An 18716-nucleotide genomic window follows, 5' to 3' on the forward strand; every position below is an offset into this window, starting at 1 on the left:
TTTAAATCAGAAAGCATTACTTCTAAAAACAATCGTGTGACATTACCTCATATTGAAGGTACTGTTTCCTCCATTCCGGAGTAATATGAGAGGAAAGGTGCTCCGCGAATTTCATTTTGTCGGAGCAGCTATATCTTCAACCTCGCAATTCCTTTTAGGACTGTCCCCTGTTGACTCGAGTTTTGCTATATCTGTCAACTTCCTGGCTCGCATGCGGCAGCCTGCACTAGCGCACTCTGTCTTGTCCAAAATAACGTACTCCAAATAAACTCTGTCCCATACTATTCTTAAGAGGGATGGCGGAACAGAATCCTCCCGCCCTATAACAGGTGGTTTGATTACGATATAACGGTTCCGGTGCAAATTCAATGACTTTCTCCCTTCGATCTCTGGTAGGGTCTGGGGACATAGCAGTCCGCCATCGCATTCAGCCAACAACGTGGTTGCGTCACTCCTCAGTGACAGCCGGCGCGGTGTGTATCCTATCTGAAGATGGTTTTAATGTCTGTGATCTGACGGCTGTACTGTACTGCGCTTCCTTTGTCTTTATTAGGCTGTTAAAATATAGAAAATTATTGGTAGATTATTTGTAGAAAAGCTATCCACATGTAGGCTACAGCCTATGTTCTGCATGCATTAGAGGTGTGAGATCATCTGTTGACAGACTTTCTGGGAATATGCTTCCCAACTTTTACAAGGCCACATAATCACATGAATTGGCTACTCAAATTCCATACCCTATCGTATAATGAGAGAAAAAATATGTATACAGTACCAGTCAAAAGTTTTGGACACACCTACTCATTCAAGGGGTTTTCTTTATTTTTAATATTTTCTACATTGTAGAATAATAGTGAAGACATTACAACTATGAAATAACACATATGGAATCATGTAGTAGCCCAAAAAGTGTTAAACAAATCAAATATTATAGATTTTAGATTCTTCAAAGTAGCCACTCTTTGCCTTGATGACAGCTTTGCACACTCTTGGAGTTCCATTCCATCATGCTGATTACACATTCGCGTTCTTCGCGTTCTTCATCGCTGAGACTTGCTTGCTAGTTGAGATTTCTGCTCTTCACTCCGTTGTCAGTTTAGCCTACATTTCACTGATCTTAGTAGCAGAAAGCATTTTTGTCTGCAGTTTTCGGTTTGGCTATTTGTTACAAGTGTATGTGGCGGTTCTAGCTTGTATGGCGCCCTGGGCGAACCCCCCCTTCAGCGCCCGTGCCCGCCCGCCAGCCCCCGGGGGCTCCGGGAGCCGCCCCCGGCAAGATGCCCATGTCGCCCATGTCGCCTGAACCTAAATCCGCTACTGATTTTTATTAGTTACTAAATAAATCTCTTTGCTAAAATTTGTCATCGCTCCCTTGTCTTATTCGACTTGTATTTTTGAAAGTGTAAGGATAATAATTCAGCCATAGTTGTTCTGAAATGTTTATTGCTTGCCAACATTTTACTCCCTCCTCTATGTTTAATATAACACACGTACATTCATTATTAATTTCGGTTGCCTATCCTGACGTGAAGTTTGTTCTATATAAAGTATTTGACTCTGATGTGTGCCACATCAAGTATTTGACTCTAGCCACAAAATTAAGGAAATTAGAAGGGGTGGGGGGGATTCTGGCAGGGGGAGATTTTCGGCCAACAGCGGTGTTGGTGCGTGCGGTTTATTGTTGCTACCTGCAATAACGGATCAACATATTGTAAATACTACCACCTGCTGGACAACATTTGCTAATATAGCAGGCTACTGTTACATAGTTTGAAATTGCAGTTTGGTTATTTTTGATTCTGTCTTTTCTGTTTCATTTAACCAGATAATGAAAATAAAGCTGCTTTTGTCAGAGCAACAAGTAGACTAGAATCATTTATATTGGGTAGCCTGGCGCCGTGCGTGGTCACTTTCTCGACAAAGGATGCTACAGTTTTGAGGCAGAAAAACAAATGATGGTGCGCATTATAGGCTAAACGAAAAATATATTAAATAGATTTTACAAAAATGTATCATGTGACTGACTTTCCCAACCAAGGCACTTTTTCTATATTGGCATTTCGGTAGAACATATTTTAAAACAGAGGTTAAAGAACTAAGGAACGCCAACGCTTTCCTGCTTGGTACAGGCCTTTATCAGGGCTTTTTATGATACTTATATAGTATCCACATATATAGTACACCACGGTTATTTTTGTGTCTTTAAAAAAAAATCTGTACTCTGTACTTGTCATAGACAGTACCTGTCTGTACCACTAGAAGCATGGATTTCTGTCCGGATTTTAGGTTAAAATCTTTGTTCCTAGTCTAAGTTCTACCCGAGGCTTTTAGTGGGGTGTACTACAGACGGACCATTCGTGCAAAGTCCAAACAAGTCCGTCTCAGCGATAACGGATTAAATCATAGCCTGTATGAACTACTGAAAGCGACAATATAAGGTTGTCACAGATTTTTTTTTAACCGTCTTTATTTTCGACAATGGCTTCACGCACGCCATCGTCTTCCCCTGATTCTGCCACAGGCTCAGGTACCGATCCAGCTCGGCCTGATACAGGAGATCCTCTCGGCGGAGGATCGGACTCCGACTCAGATCTAGGATTAGGGAAATTCGACTGTGGTGCAGGTGACCCTGGTCATCGACTGGAAGGGGAGGAATTGGAACACGAATTTGAGGCAGCAGCAGACCGTCTTCGAGATCTACTTCAGACGGCCAGCAGGGAACAACTGTTGTACCTGTATGCTAGGTATAAACAGGTGACTATCAGATAGCAGCACATCCCAATGGTCCCATTTGTTATTTAGATACTTTTGTGTATATATACTGTATGTGGAGACCCCTTCAAATTAGTGGATTTGACTATTTCAGCCCCACCCGTTGCTGACATTTTATATAAAATCATCACACAGCCATGCGATCTCCATAGACAAACATTGGCCGTAGAATGGCCTTACTGAAGAGCTCAGTGACTTTCAACGTGGCACCGTCATAGGATGCCGCCATTCCAACAAGTCAGTTTGTAAAATTTCTGCCCTGCTAGAGGTGCCACGTTGTTATAACAACTAACTGTAAGTGTTGTTATAACAACGGCTCAGCCGCGAAGTGGTAGGCCACACAAGCTCACCGAATGGGAGCTCGGAGGGCTGAAGCGCATAAAAATCGTCTGTCCTCAGTTGCAACACTCACTAGCGAGTTCCAAACTTTTTCTGGAAGCAATGTCAGCACAAGAACTGTTAGTGGGGAGCTTCATGAAATAGGTTTCCATGGCCGAGCAGCTGCACACAAGCCAAAGATCACCATGTGCAATGTCAAGCGTTAGCTCGAGTGGTAAAGCACGCCACCATTGGACTCTGGAGCAGTGGAAAGCATTCTCTGGAGTGATGAATCACACTTCACCATCTGGCAGTCCGATGGACGAATCAGGGTTTGGCGGATATCAGGAGAGCGCTACCTGCCTCAATGCATAGTGCAAACTGTAAAGTTATGTGGAGGTGGAATAATGGTCTGCGGCTGATTTTCATGGTTCGGGCTAGGCCCCTTAGTTCCAGTAAAGGGAAATGTTAACGCTACAGCATACAATTACATTCTAGATGATTCTGTGCTTGGAGCAGTTTGGGGAAGGCTCTTTCCTGTTTCAGCATGACAATGCCCCCGTGCACAAAGCGAGGTCCATACAGAAGTGGTTTGTTAAGATCGGTGTGGAAGAACTTGACTGGCCTGCACAGAGCCCTGACCTCAACCCCATCGAACACCTTCAGGATGAATTGGAACGCCAACTCCGAGCCAGGCCTTATCACCCAACATCAGTGCCCAACCTCACTAATGCCCGTGGCTGAATGGAAGCAAGTCCCCGCAGCAATGTTCCAACATCTAGTGGAAAGCCTTCCCAGAAGAGTGGAGGCTGTTATAGCAGCAAAGAGGGGACCAACTCCATATTAATGCCCATGATTTTGGAATGAGATGTTCAACAAACAGGTGTCCGCATACTTTTGGTCATGTAGTGTAGCTAGCAAATGGCATAAATATTCAGTCTACATTCACGTCTGTTATGTTCTAGCTATTGGTGCCACTAAATGTTGTTCATCATGCCCTTGCATCCATAATAATATAATTGTTACGCTATTTTGTTGACTTGTGGTGGGGTGGGAGTTTTACCACAGGTATGTACGCAAATTGCAAACAGGTGTAGAATCGATGTCAATCTATTGTTTGCCATTGAATTGCTAGTGATGGTTCTGCTGAGAGCTGTCAAACAGGTGTTTAGGCTATTTATTCCATTCCTGAGTCACCTGTATTTCATATGTTCACAGGTCAAGGTTGGGAAGTGCAATACAGCAAAGCCTGGGTTTTTCGATTTTGAAGGTCAAAGAAAATGGTATGTTTGGAATTTGTTAATCATTGTGCTGATATTATGTGTGTATTCAATTCCTGGAATGGATTTGCGTGGGTGAATCAGACTATGCCCTGGAGTAAGTGGTGTTTCGAGATCTACATGACATTTTTTCTTGTTCCAAACTGAAACTCACCTACTGTATGGTCCTGTCCTCTTTAATGCTTTTGTGAGGGAGAGAAACTACCTGCTGAATGTTTTTGTTATGTTTTGATACAGGACGGCATGGAAGCAGCTTGAGGACATGAGCGCAGAACAGGCCATGCAGGAGTATGTTTCGTGTGTAACTTCACTAGACCCAGACAGCAGTCAGAAGGTAAAAAGCCCTCACAAATCCAATACTACACTACATTTGATCTCACAAATGTACATAATACAATCTCCACATGCAGGAAACTCTGCAATGTGGGAACTGAAACAAATGTCTTTCTCATGTTTGAACCGTTCTAAAAAAAGATAACTAACGTTGACAGATCCACCTGCACCTAAGAATGCAGTATGGGGCATTGACCAGCAGGGGACACTGACTGACTATGCAACTTGTTAGACAAATGCTTAGTATTTCTGCCATTTATTGATTTATTTATTTATTTAACCTTTATTTAACTAGACAAGTCAGTTAAGAACAAGTTCTTATTTACAATGACAGCCTACCAAAAGGAAAAAGGACTCCTACGGGGACTGGGATTAAAAATAAATTAAATAAAAAAATATAGGACAAAACACACATGACGACAAGTGAGACAACACTACATAAAGAGAGACCTAAGACAACAATATAGCATGGAAGCAACACATGACAACACAGCATGGTAGCAGCACAACATGGTAGCAGCACAAAACGTACAAACATTATTGGGCGCAGACAACAGCACAAAGGGCAAGAAGGTAGAGACAACAATACATCACACAAAGCAGCCACAACTGTCAGTAGGAGTGTCCATGATTGAGTCTTTGAATGAAGAGATTGAGATAAAACTGTCCAGTTTGAGTGTTTGTTGCAGCTCGTTCCAGTCGCTAGCTGCAGCGAACTGAAAAGACGAGCGACCCAGGGATGTGTGTGCTTTAGGGACCTTTACAGAATGTGACTGGCAGAACGGGTGTAGTATGTGGAGGATGAGGGCTGCGGTAGATATCTCAGATAGGGGGGAGTGAGGCCTAAGAGGGTTTTATAAATAAGCATCAACCAGTGGGTCTTGTGATGGATATACAGAGATGACCAGTTTACAGAGGAGTATAGAGTGCAGTGATGCGTCCTATAAGGAGCATTGGTGGCAAATCTGATGGCTGAATGGTAAAGGACATCTAGCCGCTTGAGAGCACCCTTACCTGCCGATCTATAAATTACATCTCCGTAATCTAGCATGGGTAGGATGGTCATCTGAATCAGGTTTAGTTTGGCTGCTGGGGTGAAAGAGGAGCGATTATGATAGAGGGAACCAAGTCTAGATTTACCTTTAGCCTGCAGCTTTGATATATGCTGAGAGAAGGACAGTGTACCATCTAGTCATCTTGTATGAGATGACTACCTCAAGTTCTAAACCCTCAGAGGTAGTAATCACACCTGTGGGGAGAGGGGCATTCTTCTTACCAAACCACATGACCTTTGTTTTGGAGGTGTTCAGAACAAGGTTACAAGCAGAGAAAGCTTGTTAGAGACTACGAAATCTTTGTTGTAGAGTATTTAACATAAAATCCGGGGGGGGGGGGCAGCTGAGTATAAGACTGCATCTGCATATAAATGGATGAGAGAGCTTCCTACTGCCTGAGCTATGTTGGTGATGTAAATTGAGAAGAGCGTGGGACTTAGGATCGAGCCTTGGGGTACACCCTTGGTGACAGGCAGTGGCTGAGACAGCAGATGTAACATTACCTGAGACTGTTTTAGCTTTGTATGCCGTCATCTCTTTAATGTTTACAGATTACACTCAAACCAACTCCAAGAAATTATTTAGTTTTCATGCTCTTAGGACTTTTTTTTACATTATTGAGAGGGTTTTTGATCTAGCCTAAATAAATATGTTTACTGTGCTCAAATTGTTTATCTGGTGTGGTGTGCCTGCCTGCCTGCATCAGAAGGCTAGTGTTGTTATGCAGACATGGGCCTGTTTTCTCAGGGAGTAGGGCAATGGAATCATTCACTCACTAAGTTCTACCCCATTACAGTAACAGGCCAAGCACAGTGTCACAGCTGACAAAGACACCCTGCCTGGAGTGAAACGATGGGCAGGGGGCTGCAAAGAGGCTGAATGAAACACAACATTTTTGGATACAGTACTCTCAATAGACCAGTCCCTCATTGTGTCCTTTCCAGCATGGGTATGGTTTGATAAAATGGATGCAGGGAAAAATGTATGTTTGTTCCATTCTGACCTCTATTCAACATTGCTGAGGAAAGTACCAACATGAGACAAACCCAAATGCACTTTTCTTCCCGAATGAAAATTCAGCACAAAGAAATGTCCCCTTCGCTAACCTCCATCCCCAAAGGAGAGATTTAGAGTGATGTTTAGCGGTGTGACATAAAAGCCTGTCACCGGTCCTGTTTGAGTTAGTGCCTTCCACCCGCCTCTCTCTCCTTTCCCTTCTGTCCCCTCCACAATATGAGTGTCAGCAGGCATCAGTGGCCTGCAGACCAGCCTGACACATCCCTTTCTCTGGCTCTGCCATCGGGGCCAATACATGCTGACATGGCCCCTAGCTTGGCACAATGCCAGGGGAAGGCAAATGCACAAATGCCCCTCTGAAAAGGATGTGATTGTATTAGTGTTAACAAAGCACAGGGAGTCTATTCTTACCAGGGTCCAGACAAACAGATTTAGGAGAGGCTGGATGGGGATAAAGGCAGCAGAAACAATAGTCAGTTCTTGACCTCTCTCCTATTTGTATTGTTGGTTGCACTATCTTTACATTAGAAAAGGAAATGCATTAGCGAATATTCTGAGTTTAGAAGGGAATTGCACTCCTAAAAGTGCATGTGCTGTTATTTTTAGTTTTTTGCCCATGACCCCCTCGGAAATTAAATCTAATTTGCTTGTTGTCTTGTGTGAGTCATTGTGAAAGAGATTATAGAACATAGGCTAGACTGAGGACCTAAAAAACAGTTGTATACATGTTTATCATTACAGCATGTATTAGCGGTTCAGAAAATGCAAAACAAAATGATTTCAGCAATTTTATTTGAACAGTTAAAATATACTCCTCAAAACAGACTTTATGCATGTCACTTTTTTACCTATGTTTTGGAGTCGCCTCTAAACAATGTGTGAGAGAATCGTGACGAGGTGAACCTATTGCTGTCTGTGAATAAGGAAACTAATTCTCTCAGTGGCTCTTGTTTTTCATTGTATGGCACAGTTGGCTTGTTTTAGGTGGGGAGAACAGTGTTCACTGGATAACTAGTTAGGGGAATACTGAACTGTCCTTAGATCACAATAGTGTGGCACACACCACTACAGACTCACTGTTATTACAAGAGGTGAGGGGAGCGTTATGGAACCAAAATTATGCTTTTGAATGAATGTCAGGGTATAATGTTTTGCTTCTTGTTCCAGGAGAGAAGAGAGCGTAGGACAGGATTTGGAGGCCCAACAGTCAGTTCCCTCTACCAAGAAGAAATGATCAGGTACCTCACAGTTTCTGTCTGTCTTATATCAGAGACAAACTTCCTCTGCACTGAGCTCTGAGTGTCAGAAGTTCTTCTGCAGATTGTAAACCAGGGTTTCCCGAACTCGGTCCTTGGGTTTTTGCCCTAGCACTACACAGTTGATTCAAATAAACTAATTAGCAAGCTTTGATCATTTGAATCAGCTGTGTAGTGTTAGGGCAAAAACCAAAACGTGCACCCCTTGAGGTCCCGAGGACCGAGTTTGTGAAACGCTGCTGAAAACTGTTTTGGGAACATGAGACAGTCCTGATTTTATGTTAATTATATTCACTCTCCTTATGGGAACCCTCAGAAGCTTGATCAAGCGTACACACCACCTCGTTTCTGGGAAAAAAGGCTCTTTTGGAAATTAAAATGACAGCTGAATCAGGCAGGTTTTCCCCTAAATTATCCTCATTAGTATGCATGCGCTGAGGAGAGGTGGCCTGAAAATGCCCGCCTTTAATTACTTTTTCGATAACGTGTTGAAATGAGAGAGCGTTGGGTATAGAACGCTGCCACGTGGCACGGGCTCCCCTGGCGACGACCCTCTTGGTGATAGCCAATGGGGATGCCCCGTGGGGACAGAAAGTCATTAACATTCCCCTTCGGCGAGGTCTACCTCGGGCGTGTCCCGCTCCAAACTGTTACACTCACTGGTTCGCTGAATATCCAATTTTCCCCTCTCAGTACAGGAAGCCCCACTCCATATTACATAGTCTGCCTCTTCAAGCAAGGGCTTGTTACTGAGTTAATTGCATCCTCTTTGCTCATTTTCTGCTCCGGTTCGGTTAGCTATGTGTGGAATGTGTATTGACAAATGCAGGATTGATTGGCGATACCCCTCAGATGTCTGCTGTTTGTGATGGAATAGATTTGTGTGAGCTACACTTTTGTAAAAGGCTCTGATGAACATCAGACTTATGGTTAGCTGATGTTCTAGACCACTTGGCTGGAAAGTCACAGCAAGTGTGAGTTCTCTCATTGCCACTCATAGCTCTTTGTTGTTGTTGTGTGTGTGTGTGGGTGACCTCCCTATACGAATGTGTGTGATTGATGGTGGAGCTGTTGAAGTCATCAGTAGCCGCCTGGCTGTGTTGGGAGATGAGTGTTCTCCTGAAGGGCTGGCATGCAGGCTGATGGATGAGGGGGATATCTGTCAGTATGCTGGACTGGGTTGCGGAGCAGAACTGTGTGTTTTATGAGGCTGGTGTGTGTGTGTCGGTGAACTGGGCTAGGTATGAGGGTGATGTGGGTTTTACTCTTGCAGGGTGGTGTTCTGGATGCAGGGTGGTGTTCTGGATGCAGGGTGGTGTTCTGGATGCAGGGTGGTGTTCTGGACGCAGGGTGGTGTTCTGGACGCAGGGTGGTGTTCTGGACGCAGGGTGGTGTTCTGGACGCAGGGTGGTGTTCTGGACGCAGGGTGGTGTTCTGGATGCAGGGTGGTGTTCATGGGTCATGACACCAAATCCACATTTACTGATTAGTTACACAGTAGTTACAACATGCAAATGATATCACAGTTGCCCGTACACTGCCATACACTTAGGCCACTCACACACATCAGGGTCTCTCTCTCTCCTACCCCCTCCCTCCCTCCCCCCCTCACTCGTAGTCAGTTGTGGTTAACCAGGCGGTGGGGATGACAGAGTAGCCTGTGACCTTCCCAGCATGCCGTGCGGCGGGTCATTTATCAGGGCGCCATTAATCGCGTGCGTGCTGTCAGGCGGCCGGCCGCCGTGAGGCCAAACCCTCGCCGGCCAGCGCAGCCTGACTGATGAGCTCCGCCATTGATTAGTTGCCGTGGGAGACGGATGGTGCCCACGTGGCAGGGACACTCGGGGTCAGCGTGGCGATCACCAGAGGGGGAGGGGCCAGCCCCCCACTTATGAATAAACATGATTCTCATGAGCATGTAAATGAATGTACCCTCACATGTAACCTTATTCTGTTCACCTGGAATGAGCTGTTTATAAATCAACTGGTGATTGAGGCACAAGGCAAGCATCAGGAACAAAGGGAGAGAGGGCTCCACAGTGCTCTGTTTAACACTGTTGCTATTTTGGGCTCCATTTTGAGGTTCCCTCGGTTCTTTGCGGATACGTAGATCCTAACCGAGGGTACCTCTTATTCAGATACTGCCGAACACTAAGCAGAACCACTGCTGCACTGTATCCTAATCATTTCTCATTTCCCCTCCAGTTAGGTAGCTCTTAGCCCCGCTAACCACGAATACTGTAATGCTACCCTCCCCAACTTGGTGGTGAGGGGCCCTGCCAGCCTGGCCTGTCCTCCGCTGGGGCTGGGACTGGGTTGCTCTCTGTCAGACAATGGCCCACTAAATGCAATTAATCAGGAGCCCTGGGTAAGAGAGGGAAGGCGTAAAGCCCTAAATGAGATATGGCCCCTTCCCCTCTGTCCCCGTGCGTCCCCCACCCCAACAGCCCTGCCTGGCGTGGCCCTAATGCCAGGAGGTGATTAAGGGGGGGGGAATAATTAGAGCTAGTGTGGCGTACCTTGCTGCTTCCCCAGGGATGACTCACCAGGGATGAGTAGGAGGGTATGTTATGTTTATCCCACCCACCCTGTCATAGCGTGTGTGTGTGTGTGTGGGTGGGGGGGGTGTGTGTGTGTGGGTGGGTGGGGGGGGGGTGTGTAACTATTTCCAGTGGTGTTAACCTCATCCACACCTATAGAATATATTGGGATGTGTATTCATATTAAGATTTGTTAATGACAGAAATAAATGTATAATTTCACTATGATTATTAATCAATCTAATTTTATTCCGATCTAGATATGTATGAGGTGTGTATGGTGGTGTTGTTATTGGTGTTGATTGTTTTTGCTGAGATGGAGAATTCCCAGAAGAACAGATGTCTCTTCTCATCTGATGCCAGACGGTTCCTTCACTTCCATGCACAGGTACATTGACTGATGCTTCCTCCTTCCTATCCCCTCACAGGGAAGAAGACAAGAACATCTTTGACTACTGCAGAGAGAACAACATAGAACACATTACCACAGCTATCAGTTCCAAGGAAGTGGATGTCAACGCAAAAGATGAAGAGGTAAGTGGCATCCTATGTTCAAAGAGCCCTCTTGTTAAACAATACATGTTATTAATTCCAACGGTAAAATCAGCTCATTTGCAATATCGTTCATTATTCCCCCCGTAACTCCATTGTGTTTGGCCTCAAATTGACTTTTAGTCTATGGGAACACTTCACTCTAATATATCTCCGATCTAAGAGAGAAGCTTAAGGCGTTAAGGTCATTAGATGTTTTTCACTTTGACCTCAAATCTATTCATCTGCTTTATTCGCTTATCACAGAAGGAAAATGGCTTAGTCCCTCTCATCACAGCAATTCTTCAAATAAGGAACCCGTTGCTGTATGACTAGCCAGGCCAGATGGTGGAGGTCTGTGTGTGGTCACTCCAGTGTTGTTTACCAGTGTACTGCAGGTCTCCGGTCTGACCAGCAGAGGGCAGTAGTGAAGTTCCATCCACAGCCCCTGATGTGGTCCATCCATAGACTTAGATAGATGTTGTCTGTGAGAGCAGGGGCAGCACCATTGAGGCCATCTCCATTTTGAAGTAGTACATTTTCTTCTACTACTTCTATGAGTTGATAAACAAACTGAAAGGGTGCACACTGCCACCTGGAGTGTGTTTGAACAGGTATAAAGTCAAGGTTGGCGATTTACTGTCACCTGCAGATATGGAATGTTTCCTCTCGAGTATAATTAATTGGCTGAACCCTCCTGATGACCCAGATGGAATCATGTGATCCTTCCTTAACCCATAGGAAGTCCCACCCAGTTGACTTCTTCAAGATAGCTGCCCATGCTAAAACTGGCTTCTGGGCACTAGAGTCCTCTATTTATCTTTATGGGTCCATCTCAGATAGGCCCCCAGCTGAGAGAGATGGGAAGGGAATGTCTCTGGTATCCATTCATAGAGAGACAGACAGCCGTGTCTGATTAAATAGATGAACATATCCCACCATGTTCCCTCTTTGCAGATGTTTTTGGAAGATTTGGTGAGTGTGGATGAGTGAAATGGACGTATATCTCACTGGGTGAAACTATAGAGCAGCGACATGGTCAGTTTGAATGGGTAAACTACATTCTGGAGTCAACAGTAACAGCCACTGACTGACTGTTCTTTGAAGTATAGATTAATATTTTGCTATTTAAATCATTCAGGTTTTGATCTACCAAGGAGCCTGTGTTCGCCACTTGCAGTAGCGACTATCCCACTAATTGGAATGTGCCTACAATTGAATGTCCCGCTAGTAATCAAGAGACTGTATAAATTACTCTTGTTTCCACTGATAACCAAAGCCTTCAGTATTAATGACTCAGACTGTTCTTCTGCAGAATGTTCTACCTGATGTTTTCACCAGTTGGGGATATTGGCACTTTAATTCAGGGTGATATGAGCTGGGTGGTGGCCTCTGACCCCTGGGGTGGCTGGTCCCTTGACTCCCCTTCAGAGGCCAAAGGCATTAGCTGTAATGTACAGTGCAGGCGTGGGGCGAATGGGGAAATAATCCTAATGATGGTGAGAATAGATCAGGGTGTCCAGCCGCCTGCCTCAGTCTTTATGACTCATTGAGGCTGCCTCATTACTGTTGGGGAGACGGGGGCCTGGGGGCCACACTGCAGGTATACATCATCCACACACACCAGCCATGAGCATGGGATCAATCACACATGCTGTGAGTCATGGCCCATGCAGAAGCTTGACAAACGGTGGTTTATGGGTGTGTGTGTGTGTGTGTGTTCACTTCACACACACAGGAACCGACTGGTGTTTTACAGTACTTTAGCTGCTTCTCACTATTCTTAGTCAGTTGGGAGGTCTGTTTGGATAGTGCTGTTATGCTGCACTGAGAGACTATACCCTATCTCTATTACACTACCCAGAGCTGAAGTCAAGGCACTGATTCTAGACAATACTGTGACTAATATACTGGAGAGTATGAATAGAGTCTAGTCAGAGTTCACTAATCGAATCCCCCTCAGCCCTCATGAAGTTGTCTCTTTCAATCTCTGAATAATCATGAGATTTTGTGTTTTTGCCTATTCCTGCTATGCGGTTGTATAGTGTACGAGCGTCTGTCCCAGTAGACGCTCTATGGGTGAAGTGTTCACACAGGTCCCCACATGCCACTGAGAGACCACACAACCACCACTAACCACCATGTACCCCAACAATGGAGGGCGGGATTTCATGTTGTAATACCACCCAAGGAACTCCTCTTTTCTCTCTCTCTTTCTGGAACAAAGTCCCACCCCATTCAATTAGAGCCAATTGAGCTGACAGGTCCCCTCCCACTGAGACTGAGGAGCAGGCAGCGGCTGAGGAGAGTGCCCTTTCAGCCCCTTTTAGACGCGTCTGTTGTGTGTTACCGTGGGTGCGAGTCAAAGAGCCTGTCATTGGCTAATCCCCCACAACACTCTGACAGGGAGGTAGCTTAACCTTCTATGACAGAAAGTGCCGCCAGCGCTGCTTCCTGATGGATGATTTCCAGTAGCGTTTCCTTTTGTTGTCATCTCAGACAAACGAGAGTGCTACTGTGAAGTTATGTTCCTCCTTACGATGAATGGTTATTTCAAAGTATTTTTTTCCCCTTGTGAAAATGTTGTTTTTTATCCAACCAGACATCCCAATGGAGTATTTATGAGTGTGCTGTCTTAGTCTGAGAAGACCAATTCAGTTGAGAGGTTATAGTGAACTTCACTAGTTCCCAAAACATAGTTCTCTTGAGAGTATATACAGAACGTTCCAAAGTGGAATTAACGTATTAGAAGAAAAGGGCAGCGACAATGTAGTGATGGAAATGTGACAAACAATCAAAGGGGCGCATCAAAAACCGAGAGAAAGCACATCAGTATTTAGGCTGCGGCCTCTCTCATAAATATCAATTTTAACATACAGCCGTGGTGATCAATAGAATTTGAGCAATAGAATAGGACTTAGGGAGTTTGCTTGATCTAATTGGCCAAACTGAAAAATGAGCTCACTGTGGCGGTTTTATCAGAACAAGGTGATTGGAACTAAGGGGGGGGGGGTGATGACTGATCAAGGGGGTGCTCTCGTTTTGTCCGCAGCATCCCATCTATCAACTCTTAAGGACTCTGCCGGCCCTCTGCAATTTGTCCCTGAGCTCCTGGATGAGCCCTGACCCAACCCTTTACACACATACACACCCCTCCTGCTGGCAAGGAGACAGGGCAGAGCTCATCCTGTCACCACCTCGTTTTATAGTTGGGATCTGAAGGCTCTTGAGTTATAAATTGTACTGCATAATTAATTTTTTCTTAAGGGGAGAAGTCTATTGGGGAGTTAACTTTGTGGAGCCGGTGCATAACAGAAGAGAATAGATGGTTCTGTTAGAGGTGAGGAGGGGTTGGGGCCTCCATCCATGTTACTGAACGCTCCAGCAGGTCCCCTCACCGCATTTTCATATATGTGTGTGGTCAGACAGCCGCACACACACTGTCACTATCCATAACAGCTATAGTCCACTCACTAGACTAGGCAACCTTACTAAGTACCTACCGGTAGCGCCAGATTTTTGTTTGCCTCGCGAGAAAAAGTATTGTTGATCAAGAGATCTGATTTATAATAGATAGTGTTTCGGTGTGTAAACAAGTACTGACATATACTTTGAGGGTTTTACCTAAAAAAAAGATTCACATATTTGATTCAGTATCTTGACTCCAACTCATTAGCTGCTACTGCAATGATGGCAATCAATGCCTATTGTTCCTTGGATTACCTGATCATGTATGGTAGAGTCTGTTTATGCAGGAGTAAAGAGGCACATCTTTTATGTGTTTCAGGGCAGGAATTTGCTACACTGGGCCTGTGACAGAGGACACAAATACCTGGTGTCTGTGTTACTGCAGAACAGCGCTGACATAAACAGCCAGGTGAGTCACACACATACCAGGGCTTGACATTCACTTTTTTAGCCACAGTCCAAGTAGGACAGTTTTTTAAAGTGTGTGTGTGTGTGTGTGTATATATATATTATTACACACACATACACACGCTGTTTATATATATAAAAATATTTTTACTTTTCCAAAAGTTCAAGTCACCCCCTCCCCCCATTTATTTTACTTCATTATATGGTGCAAGGAACCACTTTACAAAATAAAATGCATTACCATCTTCTTTACCATAGAGAATCAGACAAAAATGTAGGCAACATTCTGCCTATTGGCTTCTTTGCATATCTCAAGCATGTCTCTAAATACAACACTGCCCCTTTAAGGCTGTCCTGGAGGATGGTTGGCCATCCTTGATAGCCTATAATAAAATATTGCAACATTACAATTACAACCAAATAATTGCACGCGTGTTTTATATGACAGATGAAAATATCTGTTAGAAATTTAGAAAGAGGGGAGATCTAAAGATGCATCAACTGGCATGAGTTAATCATGACTAGGCTTGTGCCTTTGGCTGCTGGACAATTTAAAGTAAAGCTGTTTTGAAAAAATGCTAGTTTCAATGGCATTAGGTGTTTCTATAAAATAATTCCCTCAACATTTCTGAAGTTGTATTTTAGCAAGGGTACTTTGAAACAAGGTAAGACAAAGACATGCTTCATAAAATTACATAAAACGTCCAGGTTTTAAACAATTAAGTTTGTCGTTAAATAGTTTCAAAATGCTGACCGCCTCCACTCAGATTCAAGGTGGGTGATACGCAAGGCACTGTCCTTCACTCTCTGATGTTGTGACCATTTGATCTGAACGTGCCTCGAGTATGTTGACAGAATCAAGCCTTTAGACGTTAATGTTAATGATCCTTCATTATATTTGTCAAACATGACTGCCTTTTAGCCTATATTTATGTAACTAATTAAAATTCTCAAAGTTTGGCTACTGTTAGCGTCGGTTTGGACATGAGGCTGTAGCCAATATGCATTTCACCTACACTTTGACATGTAAACTTTTTTATTGATTTAAACGAAAAATAGATTTGAATATTATTCCAATGTTGGCCTCTGATCAGAGTATTTCTATGATATTGTGAATTATTATTTTTTATTTTATCTTGTCCGTTCAGACAACTTAAATCTATATTCTTCTTGTCCTACTATTTTTTTAATACTTGTCCCGGAGAAGAGGACAAGCGTTAATGTTGAGCCCTGCACACACACCAAAAAACTGGGGTTAGGGGTCAAGTGGTGCTCGACGCAGATGTCACAGGGACAGATATTTTAGGGGATTTAAAGATTTCTGTGAGATTCACAATTGTGTTAAAAGGCGCATGACACAGAATTCTCTGTCACTCACTAGCCTTCAACAGCCAAGCACACATCCTAAACACACCTACAGTCTACATCGCTAACACACCACATAGCCAATCCTTCTGTATCCGTGGGGGCTCAGTACCTGTGGCTGATGAGAGTAGGCTATAGGCCCAGTGACACACTTCCTATCCCTCGATCCCTCTGAGCAGGTCTACTTTAATTCGTTTTGTGATATCGACAAATCCCATTGGGTTTATCCGACACAGTAAGCAGGTATACTTTGTTTAGTGACCTGGCTGTGGAGAAAAACCCTGAACACCATTCCGCTTTAGAGGCAGGCAGGCAGCTTTGGCTTTGTCTTAAGCTGGCTGAGTGATGCATCGGGAAATGAATGCTGTTGTGCATACAGTTGTGGAGCCAGGGGCTTTACCACCCCACAGTAAAACGAATCAATTGGGAGTAATCAGGCAAATTGTTTGCATTATACAACCCATATAATCAGAACACTTGCAAATGACTTTCTTTTTGTGGCCCTGAACATTTTTGGTGTGGATGAAAACCAGAGCGCTGGCTTAAAATAATAATCTTGGTCTGTCTAGCGGTGGCTATGGTCATGGTTTAACAAGACAAAATGACTACTTATATGGAGGCGTGTTAAATGCTGCGTTGTAATTACAGAGAAGTGAAGCCTCTCTCTAAAGCCCCCATGTACTGTATTTAGCCTACATTTATGAACCGTAACAGTAGTTACAGTAACAGCACACGGATGTCAAAAATAAAATTGTAATAAGTGGTTGAAGGTGGTCAAATCTAATCCCGGTACATCTCTGGCATCTCAGATTCATTTCAGATACTTGCTCCAGGAGAGTGTGTACAATATAGCTATTCACATCCATGTACTATTTCTGAGCGTAGGTACCAGTAACTGCAGTTGAATGGCAGACAGTTCTCGTTAAGGCCAAGTGTGAGAGGTCACTCGGCAGTCCCTCTCAGGTCATCGGAAACCCCTACAGCCCATCTCCTTCTCTGCCTATGTTTTGCGGTACCCAGTCAGCTGCCTGAGGGAGGGTAAAAATAACTGGACTTTTGCACAATAATTATTGAGAACAGATTTACGAGATGGCATGGGTGTCCGAAAGGAAATACGGCTAGCTAAATCATGCAACAGTCTCTGCATAATTATTATACAATGTAAACCCCACAGAACTGGGAATTGATAGAGATAAGAAGCCTGCTACTTCTCATTAGATTCTATTAGTTTGCTGTTTTCAGTCACTTTCTGGCCATGCTGAACTAGACTAAATGCCTTAGATGCTATGCTTTTTAACCTTTTAGACATAGGAATTGGCCTACTGTATAAGGATAGAGTAAAATTGAAATGTTTTTTACAGATAAAATAGGAAAAGCATATGCATAACTATGGTAGCAATTGAAAGGGAACAGTTTTAACAGTATTGGAAAATGGGCAGCAGGTAGCCTAGCTGTTAGAGCATTGGGCCAGTAACTGAAATATGCCCATGAACAAGCTTAACCCTAATTGCTCCTGTAAAGCCTTGTTCAAACTGCAGGTTTTAATGCTAAAATCAGTTTTGTACTACTGACTGTCCAAACAGCAAGTTATAAGTGACCAAATTGGATTGGTGCGTGTTCAGACAGCAGTCATTTGCTGACATAGCTACGCTAGTTGTCATAGTAACGACGGGTGTTTGCACAATGGTGTAGGCTGATTGCTGGTGGTGCTCGTGCTTCCTATCACTCAGAAGTTATGTAGCAAGCTGAGGTGACAACAATGGCTGCCATTGAAGTTTCCCAGTTGCTTTGATGTTCAAAATCATAGTGTAATAACACTTTTAATACCTCAAAGGATAAGATGATGCAACTTTCAAAATAAGTGATTTTTTTGGGCTAGCCACAGCAGTCAACTAACTAGCTAGCTAGGTAGCTATTTGGCTTTCTAGCACATTCGCTAATTTGTTTGTAAACTAACAAGATCGTTAGCTACCAGATGTTATTGTCAAACTGTCAACAGAGTATCTAGCAAATCAAAGTTTATTTGTCACGTGCGCCGAATACAACAGGTGTTACAGTGAAATGCTTACTTACAGGCTCTAACCAAAAGTGCAAAAAAAGTATTAGGTGAACAATAGGTAAGTAAAGAAATAAAACAACAGTAAAAAGACAGTGATAAATAACAGTAGCGAGGCTACATACAGACACTGGTTAGTCAGGCTGATTGAGGTAGTATGTACATGTAGATATGGTTAAAGGGACTAAGCAACAAGATATGCCCAATAATAGTCCAAAAACCACCACAATCAATCAGATTTGACTGTTATGACACAAGTCGCATGGCCAGGAATTAGATTTGTATCTGATTTCAAACCACCTTCGTAGGTGGTTTGG

At 43.8% G+C, this 18716-nt stretch overlaps 2 protein-coding genes across 4 annotated transcripts in view; one reads left to right on the forward strand and one right to left on the reverse strand.

The window, feature by feature from the left end:
• The window catches only part of LOC115192482 (xenotropic and polytropic retrovirus receptor 1 homolog), a 103126-nt gene extending 102643 nt beyond the window's left edge, over nucleotides 1–483 (reverse strand). The window contains exon 1 of the mRNA XM_029751045.1: nucleotides 47–483. Coding sequence (XP_029606905.1) covers nucleotides 47–115 — 69 coding nt within the window. The 5' untranslated portion in view covers nucleotides 116–483. The remainder of the gene's footprint in view (nucleotides 1–46) is intronic.
• A 1818-nt stretch (nucleotides 484–2301) lies between these two features.
• Nucleotides 2302–18716, forward strand: part of LOC115192486 (acyl-CoA-binding domain-containing protein 6) — a 35900-nt gene continuing 19485 nt past the window's right edge. The window contains exons 1-6 of one of the 3 annotated variants that reach the window (XM_029751047.1): nucleotides 2303–2754; nucleotides 4309–4373; nucleotides 4608–4704; nucleotides 7943–8013; nucleotides 11000–11105; nucleotides 14890–14979. In XM_029751047.1, the coding sequence (XP_029606907.1) occupies nucleotides 2479–2754; nucleotides 4309–4373; nucleotides 4608–4704; nucleotides 7943–8013; nucleotides 11000–11105; nucleotides 14890–14979 (705 nt within the window). In that variant the 5' untranslated portion in view covers nucleotides 2303–2478. Of the gene's footprint in view, nucleotides 2755–4308; nucleotides 4374–4607; nucleotides 4705–7942; nucleotides 8014–9304; nucleotides 10643–10999; nucleotides 11106–14889; nucleotides 14980–18716 lie in introns of those variants that run through there. The other 2 variants (XM_029751049.1, XM_029751048.1) reach the window with 2 other exon arrangements.

The sequence above is a fragment of the Salmo trutta genome, chromosome 4 (assembly GCF_901001165.1).
Source record: "Salmo trutta chromosome 4, fSalTru1.1, whole genome shotgun sequence".
Taxonomy (NCBI): domain Eukaryota; kingdom Metazoa; phylum Chordata; class Actinopteri; order Salmoniformes; family Salmonidae; genus Salmo; species Salmo trutta.